This window comes from Diaphorina citri, unplaced genomic scaffold (genome assembly GCF_000475195.1).
Source record: "Diaphorina citri unplaced genomic scaffold, Diaci psyllid genome assembly version 1.1 scaffold1607, whole genome shotgun sequence".
Lineage (NCBI taxonomy): Eukaryota > Metazoa > Arthropoda > Insecta > Hemiptera > Psyllidae > Diaphorina > Diaphorina citri.
The window spans coordinates 4,482-24,106 of record NW_007379033.1 but is presented as its reverse complement, the minus strand read 5'-3'; the positions used below and the strand labels follow the sequence as shown (position 1 = coordinate 24,106).

The following is a 19,625-nucleotide window of genomic DNA, read 5'->3' as shown; positions in this document are numbered from 1 at the left end:
TTTACCTTCCATTTATGTCCTATGTTCAGGGCCTTACTCAGAGATCATACATAACATGAGTTACGAAGGATGTTAACTTACTCCAAGTCCTGTACATGGGCATTACACGCCTGACACAGACGCACGGGGAATTCAAAGCCCAACACCGGCAGTGTGGACCTGGCGCCCGAACATTTGTCGCACACGGCACGTCCACACGCACGACAATGGTGCTGTCGGAGGCCAAACTGTTTCTGGTCCATCATGGCGCGCAGGTTCCAGAAGAACGGCCGCTTGCACAGTTGACACTGGTCGGATTCTACCCAGGGGGGTGTCTGGGGGAGAGAGTGTAAAATGGGAAAAAGTGAGCTGGTGAAAAACGGTAGTATGTACATACTTATATCCAGGGCCTTACTTAGAGATCATACTTTATCTAGTTGGAATGAACAACCTGATAGCGAATTTTAAAATTTGTATAAGGATCCATTTGGGTTGGGTTACACAAGTAACTTCAAACTTGAGTACTTACCTACCTAAATAAATGTGGAATTAAAGTATGTAACTTCAAACAGGGCCTTACTTAGAGATCATACTTTATCTAGTTGGAATGAACAACCTGATAGCGAATTTTAAAATTTGTATAAGGATCCATTTGGGTTACACAAGTAACTTCAAACTTGAGTACTTACCTACCTAAATAAATGTGGAATCCAAGTATGTAACTTCAAACTTAACTACCTACCTAAACAAGAGTACATACATATTTCCAGACAAAGCAAATGGTCCCAACACTCACAAACATTGGAATCATGATTCACTTAGGTAATCCACAATGGAAAACATTGAAAAGAGCCTTTTTACATCACATCATAACCCTAACAAGCCTAGCAAGCTAGCAGATCTTCAAAGGATTCTCTCTGCATGTTATAATACTTCAGTTAATAATCACAAAATCCTTTATGAAGTTCCTTCACACAGAAAACAAATTGGAATGCACAGTGGTATCATATGGTAGATGATTTCATATACATATCTGTAGATAGTAGATACATACCTACTAACCTTCAAAAGAAAAGATAAGCATGGATCTCAGTAACGTAGGTACTTTACTCCTCACTAAGCTCTCCAACAGGTTCAAATCCTATAAAGAGCATTGGGAGAACGGCCATGCTATCACACGCTTAATAATAAAATGTTACTTATAATACTTCAGTTAATAATCACAAAATCCTTTATGAAGTTCCTTCACACAGAAAACAAATTGGAATGCACAGTGGTATCATAATTATGGTAGATGATTTCATATACATATCTGTAGATAGTAGATACGAGTACATGAATGAAACCTTCAAACCTTTACTTCAACGAGTACTAACCTTCAAAAGAAAAGAAAAGCCGATCCTGACCCACTGTGAGCAACAGTTTCCTAGTCTCGTCCAGATGGGTGTATACTATTGAGTGTTTCGAATCGTGGAATGACGCTAGGGGCGTGCGGCTGCGGAAAGAAATAAAACCATTGATACAAAAAACAGATACAGAGGGGGACATTGAAGGAGCCTCCCCGGCCGATCCTGACCCACTGTGAGCAACAGTTTCCTAGTCTCGTCCAGATGGGTGTATACTATTGAGTGTTTCGAATCGTGGAATGACGCCAGGGGCGTGCGGCTGCGGAAAGAAATAAAACCATCGATACAAAAAACAGATACAGAGGGGGACATTGAAGGAGCCTCCCCGTGTATTGCTTATTCTAAACTAAACTAAACCATCACAAGCAATCGGCGTACCCTGGACACAACATTAGTTGGCCAAATATAAAAATAATATCAAATCAATAATATATTGATACAAATTTCATGCACTGCAAAGAATTTGTGGCAGATTGAACAAGAAATAAAGTTAATCCAGGCTTGAAAAGTGAGGGACAATTTTCGTTAATCTTTTAAACAGGCCCTCAATCTGCCTCATGAGACTGAATGACTGAATCCCAAAATATTCGTCTCCAGATGGTGACAATGCCTTTTTCATTTACCTTCCATTTATGTCCTATGTTCAGGGCCTTACTCAGAGATCATACATAACATGAGTCACGAAGGATGTTAACTTACTCCAAGTCCTGTACATGGGCATTACACGCCTGACACAGACGCACGGGGAATTCAAAGCCCAACACCGGCAGTGTGGACCTGGCGCCCGAACATTTGTCGCACACGGCACGTCCACACGCACGACAATGGTGCTGTCGGAGGCCAAACTGTTTCTGGTCCATCATGGCGCGCAGGTTCCAGAAGAACGGCCGCTTGCACAGTTGACACTGGTCGGATTCTACCCAGGGGGGTGTCTGGGGGAGAGAGTGTAAAATGGGAAAAAGTGAGCTGGTGAAAAACGGTAGTATGTACATACTTATATCCAGGGCCTTACTTAGAGATCATACTTTATCTAGTTGGAATGAACAACCTGATAGCGAATTTTAAAATTTGTATAAGGATCCATTTGGGTTACACAAGTAACTTCAAACTTGAGTACTTACCTACCTAAATAAATGTGGAATCCAAGTATGTAACTTCAAACTTAACTACCTACCTAAACAAGAGTACATACATATTTCCAGACAAAGCAAATGGTCCCAACACTCACAAACATTGGAATCATGATTCACTTAGGTAATCCACAATGGAAAACATTGAAAAGAGCCTTTTTACATCACATCATAACCCTAACAAGCCTAGCAAGCTAGCAGATCTTCAAAGGATTCTCTCTGCTTTTAAAGAACAAGCACAAGTCCTCACATTGGTTGACTGTAGTTCAGGACAAGCCTATTAAACATGGCTAAAGACCATCACCCTGGTGTATGGCAGATACAAAAATATATCTTCTCTTTAATCTGCCATCACCATTGGTGAAAGCTAAAGCTGCTACAACAACATCATACCTCTTTCCTCTGAGCTGCCATATCCCAGAACACAATGGCTGCATCTTCACCTCCAGATATCAGTGTATTGGTCTCAGCGGAATACACAAGTCCTGTCACTTTGCTGTGATGTCCTTGCAACTCATAGGCTGTCCCTGTAAACAAAACATAGTGTATTGTGTGACACTCTCTAAAAAATAAAGTAGGTACAATATTATTATTAAAAAAAAAAAAAAAAAAAATTTTTCAAAAAAAAAAAAAAAAAAAAAAAAAAAAAAAAAAAAAAAAAAAATTTTTTTTTTTTTTTTTTTTTTCCACATTTGTAAAAAAAAAAAAATTTTTAAAAATTTTTAAAAAAAAAAAAAAAAAAAAAAAAACAGAAGTCCCTAACTATAAAGACTAAGTATTCCCATTCAATATGGACTTGGTTTGAGAATATTTTTAGGGAAGATAATTGAATCATTGACAACAGAAATAAAAGAGGATTTTTCTCACCTTTCTTTCCTCCAATGTCCCAAACAACAATACTTTGGTCAAAGCTTCCAGAGAATAGAAGTTCCCTGTGAGAGTCCCAAGCAAGACATCGGATACTACCCTCATGGCCTTTGAGTGAGGTGACAAATGTGACTGCATTATGAGGGTTCTTATCCAGCTTCAACATGGATATTTGACCCAGATAATCCCCAACAAATGCATGCTTTGATAAGCTATCAAATCTGCATGATGAATTTAAAGTCAAGGAAAGAAACAAAATATGTAGTAGGTATTTCCTTTCAAGATTTAAAAAAAAAAAAATCTTTTTTTGTCCTACCAACTGATAACCAATACAATTTGATTATAAAGGATACACTAGTGCCACACACCAAGCATTGGCAAGGAAATTTCCAATGCTTCTTCCAGTATGAGAGTCATAGAAGTGGAATGTTTTGTCGTGACTGATACTCAATACCCAGGCATGCTCCAGAGAAAACAATACATCACACACTCTAGCAGTATGAGCTAGCATATCACGGTTGTGAGTTAGGGTATTGCAATCATCTGATAGGGAGAATTCACACACTGTTCCATTTTCTAGCCCAATGTAGACTTGTTTGGTGCTGACATTGTAATGTACAGAGGTACCACCTGATGGTAGGTATTGACAAATGCTAGGCCAATACTGGCCCGAGTCTCTTCTTAGCCAAACTCTCACTGATCTGAAAATAAAGACAAAAATAAAGGTGAAACTATTAAGAAAGATAAGTTGAGAGAAAGGATCAGCTAGAAATTGACTCGGGATTCGGATGAGATGAAAGATGAACCTAGGGTAGGTGGGTACTTACCTAACTCTGTAACACAAAATTAAATAAGAAATATACACTCTTTTACAGGGATGAGATGAAAGATGAACCTAGGGTAGGTGGGTACTTACCTAACTCTGTAACACAAAATTAAATAAGAAATATACACTCTTTTACAGTTGGTTTATTATCAGATTAACCAACAAATCACCACATATTTATCATCAAAAGAGAGTGTTTTATAGTTATGAAATTTTGTGTTTTATTATGCCATCTAAGTATGTGAGTAAACAGAGTACCCCTATGTGATCTACAAGTGCCACCTCAATGACACAACATTACATAATAACCAAAAACTACAGCATAATGACAACCACAGGAACTTACTTATCATCTGACACACTGATCACTCCATCTTTGCCAGGAATTATAACTGCTTGATTGATATCATCACTGTAACCTTCTATCTTTGATAACAGGACAGGCTTCTTGTTTCCTTTGCCACTGTTTTGAGGGGAAGCTTTAATTTCGGCTGACATTTTTCCAAGGATTAACAAGCTTGCTATTGACTTAGAAAATTAGAAACATAACTACTCAGGCTTATTTAAACTGAAGAAAAGTACACAATTTTCCAAAGATTACTACGGCAAAAAGTTAAGATAAAATGAAAATGAAAAATCGTCCCACTTTTCACTTTGATGAAATGTTGACTGTTACTGTTGACATTTCCTTTTTGGTTCACAACTTTTCCGCTAGGGCGCTAGAGGTTGAAAAGTTGAAGGCTGGATACACACGCGACGCGGGATTTGAGCATCAAACTGTTTCTCCGGTTAATTTTGTGTTCCCATATTATTTATGTATCATTTCGTCTAATAAAATTTATAATTATAGGTATCTGCTATAAAAAAAAAAATCAATTTTGCTATCTCAAGGCATTTCTGAGGAATTTTATCGAAAATTTCAATCTCTCTTGGGTTTCCCCATTTTGAAAATCGGCTCTCGTAGACGGCCGACAGAAATATGAATTTTACTGAATACAGCGCTCTCTAGTGACACTCTACGAAATGTTCTTCTGCGTTTTGAAAATCCAGAATATTTATCCAGATTCCAGATCAGTGATCAGATTTCAGATTATCCAGAACCAGAATCCAATCCAATCTTTTCAGTTCAGTATCAGTTCCTTTTCAAGTTCAAGTCCTTTTTCAGAGGTTTTTAATGTGACCAATTTCTTTCCAGGGATCGCCTAGAAGCCTAGATGGTCAAACTAAGAGTAGGTATAGGATAAATCAACTTTTTTCTTCTTCCATATACCTTTGAAGCAGCCTAAAGGCTTTTTATTGCATTCTTGATTGGTCAGAAAACTTGATTTAGCTATTTTCATAAGCTCTAAGAAACGGACCTGCATAAATACAATTATTAATAAAACACTGAATTTCTTTATATTATAACAACAACTTCATTTATTTGTAAATTCTTTTGATTGTAATAAATTGGTTTTTTTTTTAATCTTGAAAGGAAATACCTACTACATATTTTGTTTCTTTCCTTGACTTTAAATTCATCATGCAGATTTGATAGCTTATCAAAGCATGCATTTGTTGGGGATTATCTGGGTCAAATATCCATGTTGAAGCTGGATAAGAACCCTCATAATGCAGTCACATTTGTCACCTCACTCAAAGGCCATGAGGGTAGTATCCGATGTCTTGCTTGGGACTCTCACACTTTTTTTGTCCTACCAACTGATAACCAATACAATTTGATTATAAAGGATACACTAGTGCCACACACCAAGCATTGGCAAGGAAATTTCCAATGCTTCTTCCAGTATGAGAGTCATAGAAGTGGAATGTTTTGTCGTGACTGATACTCAATACCCAGGCATGCTCCAGAGAAAACAATACATCACACACTCTAGCAGTATGAGCTAGCATATCACGGTTGTGAGTTAGGGTATTGCAATCATCTGATAGGGAGAATTCACACACTGTTCCATTTTCTAGCCCAATGTAGACTTGTTTGGTGCTGACATTGTAATGTACAGAGGTACCACCTGATGGTAGGTATTGACAAATGCTAGGCCAATACTGGCCCGAGTCTCTTCTTAGCCAAACTCTCACTGATCTGAAAATAAAGACAAAAATAAAGGTGAAACTATTAAGAAAGATAAGTTGAGAGAAAGGATCAGCTAGAAATTGACTCGGGATTCGGATGAGATGAAAGATGAACCTAGGGTAGGTGGGTACTTACCTAACTCTGTAACACAAAATTAAATAAGAAATATACACTCTTTTACAGGTGGTTTATTATCAGATTAACCAACAAATCACCACATATTTATCATCAAAAGAGAGTGTTTTATAGTTATGAAATTTTGTGTTTTATTATGCCATCTAAGTATGTAAGTAAACAGAGTACCCCTATGTGATCTACAAGTGCCACCTCAATGACACAACATTACATAATAACCAAAAACTACAGCATAATGACAACCACAGGAACTTACTTATCATCTGACACACTGATCACTCCATCTTTGCCAGGAATTATAACTGCTTGATTGATATCATCACTGTAACCTTCTATCTTTGATAACAGGACAGGCTTCTTGTTTCCTTTGCCACTGTTTTGAGGGGAAGCTTTAATTTCGGCTGACATTTTTCCAAGGATTAACAAGCTTGCTATTGACTTAGAAAATTAGAAACATAACTACTCAGGCTTATTTAAACTGAAGAAAAGTACACAATTTTCCAAAGATTACTACGGCAAAAAGTTAAGATAAAATGAAAATGAAAAATCGTCCCACTTTTCACTTTGATGAAATGTTGACTGTTACTGTTGACATTTCCTTTTTGGTTCACAACTTTTCCGCTAGGGCGCTAGAGGTTGAAAAGTTGAAGGCTGGATACACACGCGACGCGGGATTTGAGCATCAAACTGTTTCTCCGGTTAATTTTGTGTTCCCATATTATTTATGTATCATTTCGTCTAATAAAATTTATAATTATAGGTATCTGCTATAAAAAAAAAAATCAATTTTGCTATCTCAAGGCATTTCTGAGGAATTTTATCGAAAATTTCAATCTCTCTTGGGTTTCCCCATTTTGAAAATCGGCTCTCGTAGACGGCCGACAGAAATATGAATTTTACTGAATACAGCGCTCTCTAGTGACACTCTACGAAATGTTCTTCTGCGTTTTGAAAATCCAGAAATCCAGAATATTTTATCCAGTTATCCAGATCAGTGATCAGATTTCAGATTATCCAGAACTAGAATCCAATCCAATCTTTTCAGTTCAGGGCCAAATATAAAAATAATATCAAATCAATAATATATTGATACAAATTTCATGCACTGCAAAGAATTTGTGGCAGATTGAACAAGAAATAAAGTTAATCCAGGCTTGAAAAGTGAGGGACAATTTTCGTTAAGCTTTTAAACAGGCCCTCAATCTGCCTCATGAGACTGAATGACTGAATACCAAAATATTCGTCTCCAGATGGTGACAATGCCTTTTTCATTTACCTTCCATTTATGTCCTATGTTCAGGGCCTTACTCAGAGATCATACTTTATCCAGTTGGAGTAAACAACCTGATAGGTAATTTTAAAATTTGTATCAAGATCCATTTGGATTACAAGTAACTTCAAATTGACATGGCTGTTATTCTCTGTCCCCTATAGTGTACCGTAATATGTTCCAAATTTCACAATACATGGGACATTGGAAATTTCCTTGCCAATGCTTGGTGTGTGGCACTAGTGTATCCTTTATAATCAAATTGTATTGGTTATCAGTTGGTAGGACAATTTTTTTTTTTTTTTTTTCAGAGGTTTTTAAGTCAAACCTGTCAAACATGAATATATCAGTGAAATTTAAGAAATATGGAAATAATTATTTCTGAAGTACTTACTAGTCAAACCTGTCAAACATGAATATATCAGTGAAATTTAAGAAATATGGAAATAATTATTTCTGAAGTACTTACCTTTTTGAAGAAAATTCACTGCTTGCTAAAATGGAAAACAATTTTTTCACTGACAAAAACATCTGTCGACTCTGTGGAGATGAAAGCACCGAGGGCACTTCAATATTCCATGCAACCATATTTCAAGCTACCATCATTACTCTGATCAACAAATATTTACCCATTGAAGTAAGTTCACCTTTTCTGAGACCCTGAAAGGACTCTTTTCAATTTTATTCAGTTAGAGGGCAGCCCAACATGCAAAAGGGCTGATCTGACACTCGCCTTTGATTAAGTTGCCATATATTCAATTTACAATGTATAACTTATAACTACTTATTTCAGGTGTCTAATAATGACAATCTCCCTAAAGTAATTTGTCAAGCATGTACTTTGCAACTATACTCCACTATAACCTTCTTGGAAGTGGTCATCTCTGGTCAAGGCAAGCTGAAGAACATTTTCTTGAATCAAAAGGTAAATATACAAAGGCTAGAAAAGGCAGCTTTACTTCAAGTTAATAGCTGTACAGATATTTATGTAAATGTATTTACACACTCTAATAGGTAGGTATGATAAACCTGAAATGATTGTGTGATTATTATAATGTGATTGGTTTTTGTGATAATAGTAATACAGTAATAGAGGTAAAAAAGAAAATAAATATAACTAGGTAAGTAGATATTTATATTCAGAGTAATAGATAGTGCAAACATGTGAGAGATCATATTGCAAAAAAAAAAACTATAAATTTATGATTTTATTTTTTAACTTATGTTTCAGTCTGAAATCTCCAACAACTTGTCTACATTGGACAATGTCTTGCAACCTGTACTGCCAGATTCCAACTCCATCATACCTAGTCACATCCCTACCATTTCAAATGCTTCTCTATCCAGCCCTAAACATGAACCAACCCATCATGGCCACAATACAAATCTGTCTGATCTCAAAATATTTGAAAAATGTAAACTGCACAGTTGCTTTGAACAGTCACCAACCTCAGTGGTGCAGTGGTTAACGCGTTGGACTTTGGACCTGGAGGTTGGTGGTTCGAGTCCAAACTGTCTGATCCTCTCATATCGTCAAGTGTCACATCACAGATGGATGCTCGGAGGGAGCAATACAAGGCCATGTCTGATCTCTTGTCTCTCGCGGATGTGATGGTGCATCCTGATGAAGATTTAAGATGGATGCTCGGAGGGAGCAATACAAGGCCATGTCTGATCTCTTGTCTCCCGCGGATGTGATGGTGCATCCTGATGAAGATTTGGTAATAATTGGGGAAGGATATTTGTGACAATCATCTAAGTATGCTTAACAGAGTTGAAAATTCCTAGATGGATGCTCGGAGGGAGCAATACAAGGCCATGTCTGATCTCTTGTCTCCCGCGGATGTGATGGTGCATCCTGATGAAGATTTGTCAAATGCTCACTCAAGTACAGTATTCTCTGACCTGAGTGATGACATCAAAAAAATATTTTCCTGTGAGTATCTGCTAAACAATGATGAAAAGAGATTTGACCTAATGCTTAGGTGCACTCAAACACTTCTAGTTAAGTAAAAACATGTATAAAATATTGAATTTCAAGCAAGGTCAAAACCCAACGTTCCTGTGAGTATCTGCTAAACAATGATGAAAAGAGATTTGACCTAATGCTTAGGTGCACTCAAACATTTCTAGTTAAGTAAAAACATTTATAAAATATTGAATTTCAAGCAAGGTCAAAACCCAACAACCTGAGTGATGACATCAAAAAAATATTTTCCTGTGAGTATCTGCTAAACAATGATGAAAAGAGATTTGACCTAATGCTTAGGTGCACATTTCTAGTTAAGTAAAAACATGTATAAAATATTGAATTTCAAGCAAGGTCAAAAACCCAAGGAGATTTGGTATCAAAACATCATTAATTTTAAAAAAGTAAAAAAGGCTCCTTATATTTTGTGATTTGTACCTACAAAATGTGATGCTACAATGTTACATACCAAATATGAACATTCTCAGAACATGCAGTCCTACAAAGGCAATCCTAAATTTAAAAAGAAGAGCAAGAAAAGCTAATGATGTTGATTTTTGATTTTCCAGTGCCACTGGATGAGACTCCACTCTATTCCAAGAATCATGTGTTGTGTACTAAAACCATTGCCTTGAATGAAGTTGTCCCCAAAGACCCACCAAAGAAAAAACGAGGAAGACCACGGAAAGATGCCTCTAAAGCCACTGCAGACTCCAGCCAGAAAATCCAAGAACCTGTTAGCATCCGGGATGAGCCCATGAGCAAAAGGAAAAGAAAAGTCCCTCAAAGGTGTGTTATCCTTTTTGTGAAATATACTTGATTCTATTACCCATTAGGCCATGGTTCCTTTAGAATCTAAAGTTTAGATAAGATTTCTTGTCTTGCAGCATCCTATGACTGATTGTTGTACTTTGTGTACTATTACAATGCACAGTACTTAGTGTGAAAATGTACATAAGGACACGGAAATTTCGGCACATATCCTAAACAAATGAGAAAAGTAAGAACAGAAAGATGCCAATATTATGAGTATGAACAGGATGACCCAACGGAAATTTCGGCACATATCCTAAACAAATGAGAAAAGTAAGAACAGAAAGATGCCAATATTATGAGTATGAACAGGATGACCCATGCCATACGTTCTTTGGATGCCAGAGGTTCAACAAAGTAAGGCAGGAATGCTACAGGAGGATAGGAAGAGAATTGAGTTTGCATAATGTTATTGAGGAAATCTTGAAGAGTCGTGAAAATTGGGACATAGGTGTGGGGATGGGAAATTTCGGCACATATCCTAAACAAATGAGAAAAGTAAGAACAGAAAGATGCCAATATTATGAGTATGAACAGGATGACCCATGCCGTACGTTCTTTGGATGCCAGAGGTTCAACAAAGTAAGGCAGGAATGCTACAGGAGGATAGGAAGAGAATTGAGTCTGCATAATGTTATTGAGAAAATCTTGAAGAGTCGTGAAAATTGGGACATAGGTGTGGGGATTATCAGGAAAATAATAAGGATTAAGGAGGCAGACAGTAGATTAAGAGCACAACAATAATAAAAGAGAATGAAAAGCACCGCACTTGAAGTAATGTCTTCGTCTCTGAGTGCAGTTATAGCTTTAAAAAAAATATATATATAGACCATATAGTAGATATTATATTTAGTATACTTGACTGAAATCTATCTGTGCAGGTATTTGGAAAGTGTTCAGGGCACAGAGTTGGAGAAGATTCTGGATGCCACTGAAGAAGATGCAGCTAAAGTCAAGTTCCTAGGAAGTAGCAGCATACCGTCTGCTGATGGTTTGTTGCTTGATGATCTAGAACCATTCAATATAGCTGCAAGTGATCATATCTTGGACTCTACTAATACAGAACCAGGTGCAAACCTTGCAGATAAAACTGGTGAGAGATTCTTCATATGGACTTTCTAATGTGTTGGTTTTTTATACTTATTTATTGATTTCTACTCAACTAGCCTCATGAGACTGATGGTACCCCAAAATCAAAGCACAAAGCCAAATGAACGTTGACCCTGCTGAGAATTTGCCATCATTCTTGCCAATAGGTTCATCCAGTTCTACCCCACACCATTCTCCCTGGGCAAACTGGGTTGTGCCCTTGAACCGGAGGACTCCGGTCTTGGAGCCCTGGGCAGACATCACTATGACTCGGTCACCTAGCCGGATATCACCTGAGGGGAGGAAAAAACAGATGGCTCAAGATTGCGGTCTAAGAACATTACATTCCCAAGTTGCCATCATTCTTGCCAATAGGTTCATCCAGTTCTACCCCACACCATTCTCCCTGGGCAAACTGGGTTGTGCCCTTGAACCGGAGGACGCCGGTCTTCGAGCCCTGGGCAGACATCACTATGACTCGGTCACCTAGCCGGATATCACCTGAGGGGAGGAAAAAACAGATGGCTCAAGATTGCGGTCTAAGAACATTACATTCCTAAGAACATAACAGAACATTGCGGTCTAAGAACAATAATATGATTATGTGATATGTGTATAGCTATAGGTTCTTAAAAAAACTGGACTCCACAGGTAAGAAAACCTTTTAACCAATCAGGAGGCACCTTCGTGGTGTGTTCTTTATGATTATGTGATATGTGTATAGCTATAGGTTCTTAAAAAAACTGGACTCCACAGGTAAGAAAACCTTTTAACCAATCAGGAGGCACCTTGTGTTCTTTACTTAGTACAGGGTCGCACAGGTCGAACAGGTTATTTTATGAAAACTTGTAAAGGTCTTTGTAAAGGAATATTCGATGATGTAGTACAGATTTGGTCTGTACTACATCATCCTAAACAGATATGGTTCATTTTCGGAACGGCTGGCTTTCTCCTACCTCCCTATTAGTAGTTACAGTTCCCTCTATCAAAACTTTTAAAAAAGAAAAGTCCTATTTAGACAAACTCTGGCGCAAAATGTTCAAACACACAAAGCTGAATTTTGCTGATCGGTTGTTCTGCCCCATTAGGTTTTTGAGGGCCACTTAAGGCCGGGCCAAAGTGTGAGGTTTTTTTTAAAAATAATAATAATAATAAATTTTTCTACTTACCTCCCTTGGCGGGCGTAGACAGGCCAGGGCCGGGCGTGCTAAAGCTCAGACTCCGCGCCGAGCCAGTGGGGGAAATGAAACCATCGCCCCTCGCACCAGGGGTGGGCGTAGCGGGAGGTGGCAAGTCCAGGGGCGTGCGAGTGAGGCGCGTGAGACGGGAGAAGATCCCGTGTTTGGGCTCACATTGGAAGTACCGCGCCTGACCCACTTGGCCGTCGTTTTTTCCGACCGGGTCGTCTAGGACCACACCTGGGAAAAAGATCAAGAACAAATTTTCAAAACACAATTCCTAAAAAAAAAAGAAAAGAAAAGATTCCATCTTCCCTTTTTTGCTGAAATTTGAACCAGCGAAATTTTCAGCCAATCAGATGGCTTAAACCGAGATGATAAACTTTAACGGGCCAGCCTAGTTATGTAGCTTGGTTGGTAGCGCTCCTGCCATGTAAGCGCAAGGTCGCGGAATCGATTTCCGTCCGGGGCGAAGTCTATCCTTTAAACAGATAAGACTTGTTCTCGGAAAGGCAGGCTCCTCTTATCCCGTCATCCTTCTCTCTTCGATTTCGGGACGATAAGACCTCCGTTGTGCCAGCCTAGTTAGCTCGGAGGGTAGTGCGCCTGTCTTGTAAGCTCAAGGTCACGGGATCGATTCCCGCCTATCCTAAACAGATAAGGTTCGTTTTCGGCCTATCCCATCATCCTTCTCTGTTCGATTTCGGGACGACAAGACCTCCGTACTAGCGCTAGGAAATGTTTACAATCCTACATCCTACCGCCTTCCACTCTACCGACTTACCTGCCCAGTCGCCCGGCGCAAACTTGGTCTCCCCGATGAAGGCGATGCGTCCCGACTTGGTGCCGCCCACATACACGCGATCTCCTATGATGAAACTGTCGGTATCCTCCGTAAGCACTTGACTCGAGTCTGAAATGGAAACAAGAAAACAGTTTTGAAATGGGTTTCTGTTTTCTGTGGTGATTGTCATGGTGGTAGTTTGCATTATTTGAATGCAATACTTCTTTATTTAAGAAGAAGAAGAAGAAGAACAATAGCGGACATAGGCCTGATCAGGGCCGTATTTAGAGAGGGGGGCGATACCCACCCCCCCCTTCCTGCAGGCCGATAACCGGGAATTTTGTCGAGGGTGGTGGGGGGAAGACGAGAGTTCAAACGTGAATTTACCGCAGGGGAGAGGGGAAGTCCTCTAAAATTTTCGGAGGTCTGGTCTTTTGTAAAAAAAAAAAAAAAAAATTTTTCAAAAAAAAAATTTTCCCTTTTTTTTTTTGGTTTTTTTTTTTTTTTTTTTTTTTTTTTTTTTTAGAGAAAGGGAGGGGGGAGAGAGAAAGCGGTACTTCAGCGGTAGCGGTAGCGAATAATCCTCTTATAGTGGCGCCCGCCACTATAAGAGGATTATTCAAAAGATGTGCCGCATTTCCTTATAAACTACCACACCATCTTTTCCAGGAATTAGAATCAGGGGTTCCCAAACTCACCAATGGAAGGAATCAGGGGTTCCCAAACTTACCAATGGAGGTTCTTCGAGATATCCCGGCCTCGGATAGTTTCCGGGCGTCCCCCCAGAGGGAGCTCTGATCCGAACTAGCTACTGCATGCACAGAGCACAGAGGCATTGCACGGGCAACACAGAGAAGCATTGCAGGTTGCAGAGGTAACCCAAAAGTATTGCAGGGGGCAACATAGACGTATTGTAAGGGCAACACAGAGAAGCATTGCATGTTGCATCGGTAACCCCAAAGTATTGCAGGGGCAACACAGAGGCATTGCACCCCAGAGGCATTGGTGATAAAAAGACACAAGCAGGCAGAAGTGTGACGAAGGGTGAAGACGTAACACAGAGATAATTGCAGAGGTACACAGAGGTACACACAGGCAAAGTGCGGAGACAAGCAGGGAATTTATGAAAAAACAAAACACAGAGAACAAAATGAAACACAGAGACAAAAAATGCAAAAAATAGAGATAACACAGAGGTAAAAGAAAGTCGCAAACCAAAAAGAGACTAAACAATCAAAAAAGAATACAATTTATACGTATGTACATACCTCGAATTCTACTTTCTGTAGTAGGTAACTAAGTAGATCTAAAAAGTCTAATAACCCCCGGGTATAAATTTTTATTAAAAAGGTGAAAATGTATAAATTATAAACGGTGACTTCTTCAAGACGGCATGACTCATCGGTTACAATTTGGAAGATTAAGGTGATACCTTGATAGATAGATAGGTACCTTACGTTACTATGGTAACAGGAAAACCAAGACATAGGTAACTGGCAAGAGTTTTCTATTGAAAAATGAGCACTTTTTTGTGTGCATTACTCTGTTTGTGTCAGGATTGGCTGGGAGACCTTAAGGGATACAGCCAGTAAAAGGAAAGCTTTAAGGGATACAGCCGAGGTTGAATAGAGCGAACTATAACTACTAAGGTCTTATTGTTATCGTCCCGAAATCAAAGAAATATCGTCCCGAGAACGAACATTATCCGTTCGAAAAAAAAAAAAAAAAAAAAAAAAAAAAAAAAAAATGGTTCAAAAATTTTCAGAGCCCAGTTTCTAAAGTAGGTGCTTTCCAATATTGGAGAACTTGTTAATGGATCTTGTCTAAAGTAAACCAACCGAATGTAAAGTAGCAATTAAGATCCCGTGAGTGGGTTTTCTATCAGAATGTATTTCAGTGGGACTGCAGCAAGCTGAATTTGCATTTAGAAAGCCCTCGCACCTCGCACGGCTAGTGTACTTAGCGTAGGGCAGATGAGATCATGAAATTATTATAACTATTTCAATAATATACATAAAAAACACCCAAACACAGGTTCTACTACTATTTGGTAGAACCTATATGGGTGTTTTAACCAGATTACAAATGAAAATGATAATGTTCGTTCTCGGAACGGCTGGCTTTCTCCTATCCTGTCTTCCTTCTCTCTTCGATTTCGGGACGATAAGAACATAGCAGTTATAGTTCCCTCTGTCAAACCTCTTTAAAAAAAAAAAAAATCAACATCAATAAAGACGAATAACAAGTCAGTCTAGTTAGCTTGGAGGGTAGCGCGTCTGCCTTGTAAGCGCTAGGTCTTGTGTTCGACACCTGAGGCGAACTTCTATCCTAAACAGATAAGGTTCGTTCTCAGAACAGCTCCTATTCTGTGGATGATCTTCTCCAGTTTTTTAAGCATTTTTGATTTCCATTATGGTATTTTCAATTTTGTATATGTACAATTTGTGTGAATAAAATGTATGTCGTGAGAGCAAAATTTTTGTGTTCCTTTTGTGTTCCTTCCTTCCTACTTTCTTCTTTAATTTGCAAGACGATAAGACCTTTCTTGTTACAGTTCCCTCTATCAAACTTCTCTTTCCTTCAACAATCATTCTGGAAGGGGGGGTCAAAACAAGCATCTAATGTCCTGTTTTTCATCAGCTTGTGACACTTCAAAGGAGAGGCGCTTGGTGCCCGACATGGGGGATTTGGAGACCTTGTGCACCGGCGCAAACAGTCCGAACCGGGGCTCGCATTGGAAATAGCTGATGAGAGACGAAAGAAGAAAGAGAAAATGAGTAATTATAAGCTTGAAGTTACTTCCTTGAACTTGCGTCAAATTCTATGTCAAAGCCTCGAGAAAACAAGCCTTGAAATATGAATGAAAGAAGAATGTAAGAAAGTAAGGTTGAAGTTGTGGTATGTACTGCGATATGATAGGCTCGGCTTCTTGAGATTTTATTTTTATTTTTTTACAGTTTGGCATTCAAGTGGTAACCTACGCAAGCTTGTGGAACAGGTTACCACTTGGGGGGTTGGAAAACATCAACGAGATTTTTCAGATTTTGGCTGCAAGATAGCCACACTGCCCTCACGGAACGTAATGGTAGTGTGTTTCTATCTTTAGGTTATTGTCCGTCAATATCATGATGGAAGACTCAGTAACGTTCCATAACAATAGATGTAAAAGAAATAACTTATACTCTTCACTGGGTTGTGAAGAGTATAAGTTATTTCTTTTACATCTATTATTGTCCGTCAGTCATTTTTAGTCTAAATATTTAACCTCCGAATCTTAAAAAAACTTGTACATGATCTTGGATGTATATGGCTCATTTCCACATCTACAACATTGACACTTAAAAATAAATTATTTGTTGCCATTTTAGGAACATCAATTTCCAAACTGGCAAATTCAAGTGGAAGAATAGGCAGATGATAATGGGACAATAGATATACATATGTAGGTGTCTAATTAATTACTGTCCATGAATCCTGGACTTGGGCAATATACAGTCATACACCAAGAATACAATAGTTGCTTCAAGTGGAAGAATAGGCAGATGATAATGGGACAATAGATATACAATTATACATAGGTGTCTAATTAATTACTGTCCATGAATCCTGGACTTGGGCAACATACAGTCATACACCATGAAAACAATAGTTGCCAATATGTATTCCAATATTCTTTTTACTCTTCACCAAGTAATTGAGTAGGTACAATAAGTACATGCAGTCTTTATCAGTACAGAAGTACATCAAGTACTTTTTATGGGCACTTAGTACTTCTTTATACTCTTTATAGTACTTCACAGTATACACACACTTGGGATATTTATTTTATTTTACTATCTAGTGTCAGCTAAGAGAAGGCACTTAGTGTTACACACATGTAGATTTATTATCGCGTAATGTAAATATGTAGGTGGGAAAACAAACATACGTACTTGTACCTCAGGGTGTGAGTAATTGAGTACGTGTAAAACATACAGGGTGTTCGTAATGTAAATGTGTAGGTGGGAAAACAAACAAACATACATACTCGTACCTCAGGGTGTGTGTAATTGAGTACGTGTAAAACATACAGGGTGTGCAACCTCAAACTGTCTCAAAAGATATTAATTTATACTGTTCGCATATGACTGAAAAGTCTCTTTACTCCAGCAGTAGGCTACTACTATTTTCGTGGTCAAATTCTAAAATTATATTGAGGATAAAATTCCATACTTACTGTCCATGAATCCTGGACTTGGGCAATATACAGTCATACACCATGAAAACAATAGTTGCCAATATGTATTCCAATATCCTTTTTACTCTTCACCAATTAATTAAGTAGGTACAATAAGTACATGCAGTCTTTATCAGTACAGAAGTACATCAAGTACTTTTTATGGGCACTTAGTACTTCTTTATACTCTTTATAGTACTTCACAGTATACACACACTTGGGATATTTATTTTATTTTACTATCTGGTGTCAGGTAAGAGAAGGCACTTAGTGTTACACACATGTAGATTTATTATCGCGTAATGTAAATGTGTAGGTGGGAAAACAAACATACATACTTGTACCTCAGGGTGTGAGTAATTGAGTACGTGTAAAACATACAGGGTAGTCAGCTCCCATGGCGTAGTGGTCACTGCACTCGCCTTGCACGCGGGAGACCCGGGTTCGATTCCCGGCGGGGTCAAGAAATTTGTATCATGCAAATGATTGATCCCGTGACTGGCTGTTGCGGGGCCCACTCAGCCTCGTGAGGAAAATGAGTAGCTATGACATATAAATGCGCATAGCGACCGGTGCCAGCATGGTAAGTAAACATTGGATGTTAGGATTATTGAGTTATTGGGAAAAATCCTACAATGCTGCAGTGAGCACCAAAGTTGTGACATAACACAAAGAAATTGCATTTACAAATCCTCTGTATGGTAAACAATGTAATCAAGTAAACATGTCTGCTAAATTTTATTTAAAGCGGGCAAACTGATCAAAAGTTACGGTGAAACAAGGAGTTTCATTATAAATGCAAGAGGTTTGATAGAGGGAACTGTAACTGATAAGGTCTTATCGTCCCGAAATCGACGAAGAAGGAAGACAGGATAGGAGAAAGTCGGCCATTCCGAGAGCGAACATTATTCAATCAATGTGATTTCTCAATTTTCTCGCTCTCGAATTTTCGACCCATTATTCGTTCAGGATAAAATCTGCCTTGGGTAGGAATCGAACCCGCGGCCTAGCGCTTACAAGACAGTCGCGTTACCAAAGTAACTAGGCTGGCGACTAGAAATAAAAACAAGCTTTTGGTCAGACCCAAACAGAAATCGACTTTCCATTTTTCGAATAAGCTGAATTTATTATTGTTATTTTTATTTCGTTTCAGAGGAACGAGTATTCGGAAAGCATAGGTTGTCAAATTATCAAGCAAGATGATGTTACTCAGGTAAGTAGTGCCAACAAGAAAAACTGACTTCCTTTCCAATTGAACCCACTTCCCTTATTTTGAAAAAAAAAAAAACTTTCTCCGCCAAAGACAAGAGAAACGGCAAACGAAAAATACTTATCCAAAGAGCGCTTAGAATCAGGAAAGTATTTTTCACCATTTTCTTATCTATTGTTCCTCTATTCTCTTATCCATTTCCCCAGGAGGGGTTGAGCGGACTCAAATCATGTCCCCCGGACGGTCTAGTCTGGAGACTTGCAATCTGCAGTTCGCACGCTCTATACTCGATGGGCGGGGCAAAGTCTTTCGCTCACGTGTGGTTTGAGTTTGTGCAGGAGCTACGATATCGGTGGGAGAATTCATTGCGGATACCGGGGTAAGTGAGAGACAACTTTTACCAGATTGATTTTTTTTTTCCTTAGATAAAACTTTTTACGGAATTGATTTTTTATTTTGAGATATAACTTTTTTCCTAATTGATTTTTTCGAGATACAACTTTTTACCTGGGTAATCGATTTTTTTTTTTTTTTTTTTTTTTTTTTTGGGATAAATTTTTTACCTAATTTTTTTTTTGCATCTCATCTTCTTCTTTTCGTTATCTTCTGCGTAGTTGTGTCATTCTAGTGTTTACCTGGCTAACGTGCTAGGTAAACATTAAGGTGATACCTTGATAGA

General features: G+C 38.4%; 5 protein-coding genes across 5 annotated transcripts; 3 read left to right on the top strand and 2 right to left on the bottom strand.

Annotated features, from left to right (window-relative positions):
• Positions 1-77: 77 nt before the first annotated feature.
• On the bottom strand, positions 78-7,006 carry LOC103516580 (WD repeat and FYVE domain-containing protein 2). Its single transcript, XM_026828931.1, has 8 exons — positions 6,674-7,006; positions 5,944-6,291; positions 3,383-3,603; positions 2,909-3,042; positions 2,085-2,317; positions 1,537-1,644; positions 1,390-1,474; positions 78-314 (listed from the first exon to the last, which is right to left on the bottom strand). The coding sequence occupies exons 1-8, from the start codon at positions 6,823-6,825 to the stop codon at positions 78-80; spliced, it is 1,518 nt and encodes a 505-aa protein (XP_026684732.1). The 5' UTR covers positions 6,826-7,006.
• Positions 7,007-8,092: 1,086 nt separating this feature from the next.
• LOC103516578 lies at positions 8,093-9,385 on the top strand. The gene is made up of 4 exons (XM_017447115.2): positions 8,093-8,324; positions 8,481-8,612; positions 8,919-9,083; positions 9,209-9,385. The coding sequence occupies exons 1-4, from the start codon at positions 8,187-8,189 to the stop codon at positions 9,383-9,385; spliced, it is 612 nt and encodes a 203-aa protein (XP_017302604.1). The 5' UTR covers positions 8,093-8,186.
• A 90-nt stretch (positions 9,386-9,475) lies between these two features.
• Positions 9,476-11,840, top strand: LOC103516577. The gene is made up of 4 exons (XM_008481549.1): positions 9,476-9,623; positions 10,226-10,445; positions 11,351-11,562; positions 11,701-11,840. Exons 1-4 carry the CDS (start codon positions 9,476-9,478, stop codon positions 11,838-11,840), a joined length of 720 nt encoding a protein of 239 aa, XP_008479771.1.
• A 58-nt stretch (positions 11,841-11,898) lies between these two features.
• Positions 11,899-14,476, bottom strand: LOC103516576 (CAP-Gly domain-containing linker protein 2). The gene is made up of 4 exons (XM_008481548.2): positions 14,251-14,476; positions 13,521-13,649; positions 12,728-12,976; positions 11,899-12,059 (listed from the first exon to the last, which is right to left on the bottom strand). The coding sequence occupies exons 1-4, from the start codon at positions 14,459-14,461 to the stop codon at positions 11,899-11,901; spliced, it is 750 nt and encodes a 249-aa protein (XP_008479770.1). The 5' UTR covers positions 14,462-14,476.
• Positions 14,477-16,645: 2,169 nt separating this feature from the next.
• LOC103516575 (rab3 GTPase-activating protein catalytic subunit-like) lies at positions 16,646-19,366 on the top strand. Its single transcript, XM_008481547.2, has 3 exons — positions 16,646-16,660; positions 18,890-18,949; positions 19,153-19,366. The coding sequence occupies exons 1-3, from the start codon at positions 16,646-16,648 to the stop codon at positions 19,327-19,329; spliced, it is 252 nt and encodes an 83-aa protein (XP_008479769.1). The 3' UTR covers positions 19,330-19,366.
• Positions 19,367-19,625: the final 259 nt, after the last annotated feature.

Bases quoted from the DNA above. Each gene is read 5' to 3' on its own strand.
- LOC103516580 (XM_026828931.1), bottom strand. From the start codon at position 6,825: ATGTCAGCCGAAATTAAAGCTTCCCCTCAAAACAGTGGCAAAGGAAAC. The intron at 1,645-2,084 runs GTAAGTTAACAT...TTCTTTCCGCAG, and splicing joins GCCCATGTACAGGACTTGGA to CCGCACGCCCCTGGCGTCAT. The intron at 315-1,389 runs GTGGGTCAGGAT...TCTCTCCCCCAG, and splicing joins CTAGGAAACTGTTGCTCACA to ACACCCCCCTGGGTAGAATC.
- LOC103516575 (XM_008481547.2), top strand. The intron at 18,950-19,152 runs GTAAGTAGTGCC...CCATTTCCCCAG, and splicing joins AGCAAGATGATGTTACTCAG to GAGGGGTTGAGCGGACTCAA.
- LOC103516577 (XM_008481549.1), top strand. From the start codon at position 9,476: ATGGATGCTCGGAGGGAGCAATACAAGGCCATGTCTGATCTCTTGTCT. The intron at 9,624-10,225 runs GTGAGTATCTGC...TTGATTTTCCAG, and splicing joins CATCAAAAAAATATTTTCCT to TGCCACTGGATGAGACTCCA. The intron at 11,563-11,700 runs GTGAGAGATTCT...GACCCTGCTGAG, and splicing joins AAACCTTGCAGATAAAACTG to AATTTGCCATCATTCTTGCC.
- LOC103516576 (XM_008481548.2), bottom strand. From the start codon at position 14,461: ATGCAATGCTTCTCTGTGTTGCCCTTACAATACGTCTATGTTGCCCCC. The intron at 13,650-14,250 runs GTAAGTTTGGGA...TTTCCATTTCAG, and splicing joins ATCTCGAAGAACCTCCATTG to ACTCGAGTCAAGTGCTTACG. The intron at 12,977-13,520 runs GTAAGTCGGTAG...TCTTTTTCCCAG, and splicing joins TGCGCCGGGCGACTGGGCAG to GTGTGGTCCTAGACGACCCG.
- LOC103516578 (XM_017447115.2), top strand. From the start codon at position 8,187: ATGGAAAACAATTTTTTCACTGACAAAAACATCTGTCGACTCTGTGGA. The intron at 8,613-8,918 runs GTAAATATACAA...CTTATGTTTCAG, and splicing joins ACATTTTCTTGAATCAAAAG to TCTGAAATCTCCAACAACTT. The intron at 9,084-9,208 runs CTCAAAATATTT...AAACTGTCTGAT, and splicing joins ACAATACAAATCTGTCTGAT to CCTCTCATATCGTCAAGTGT.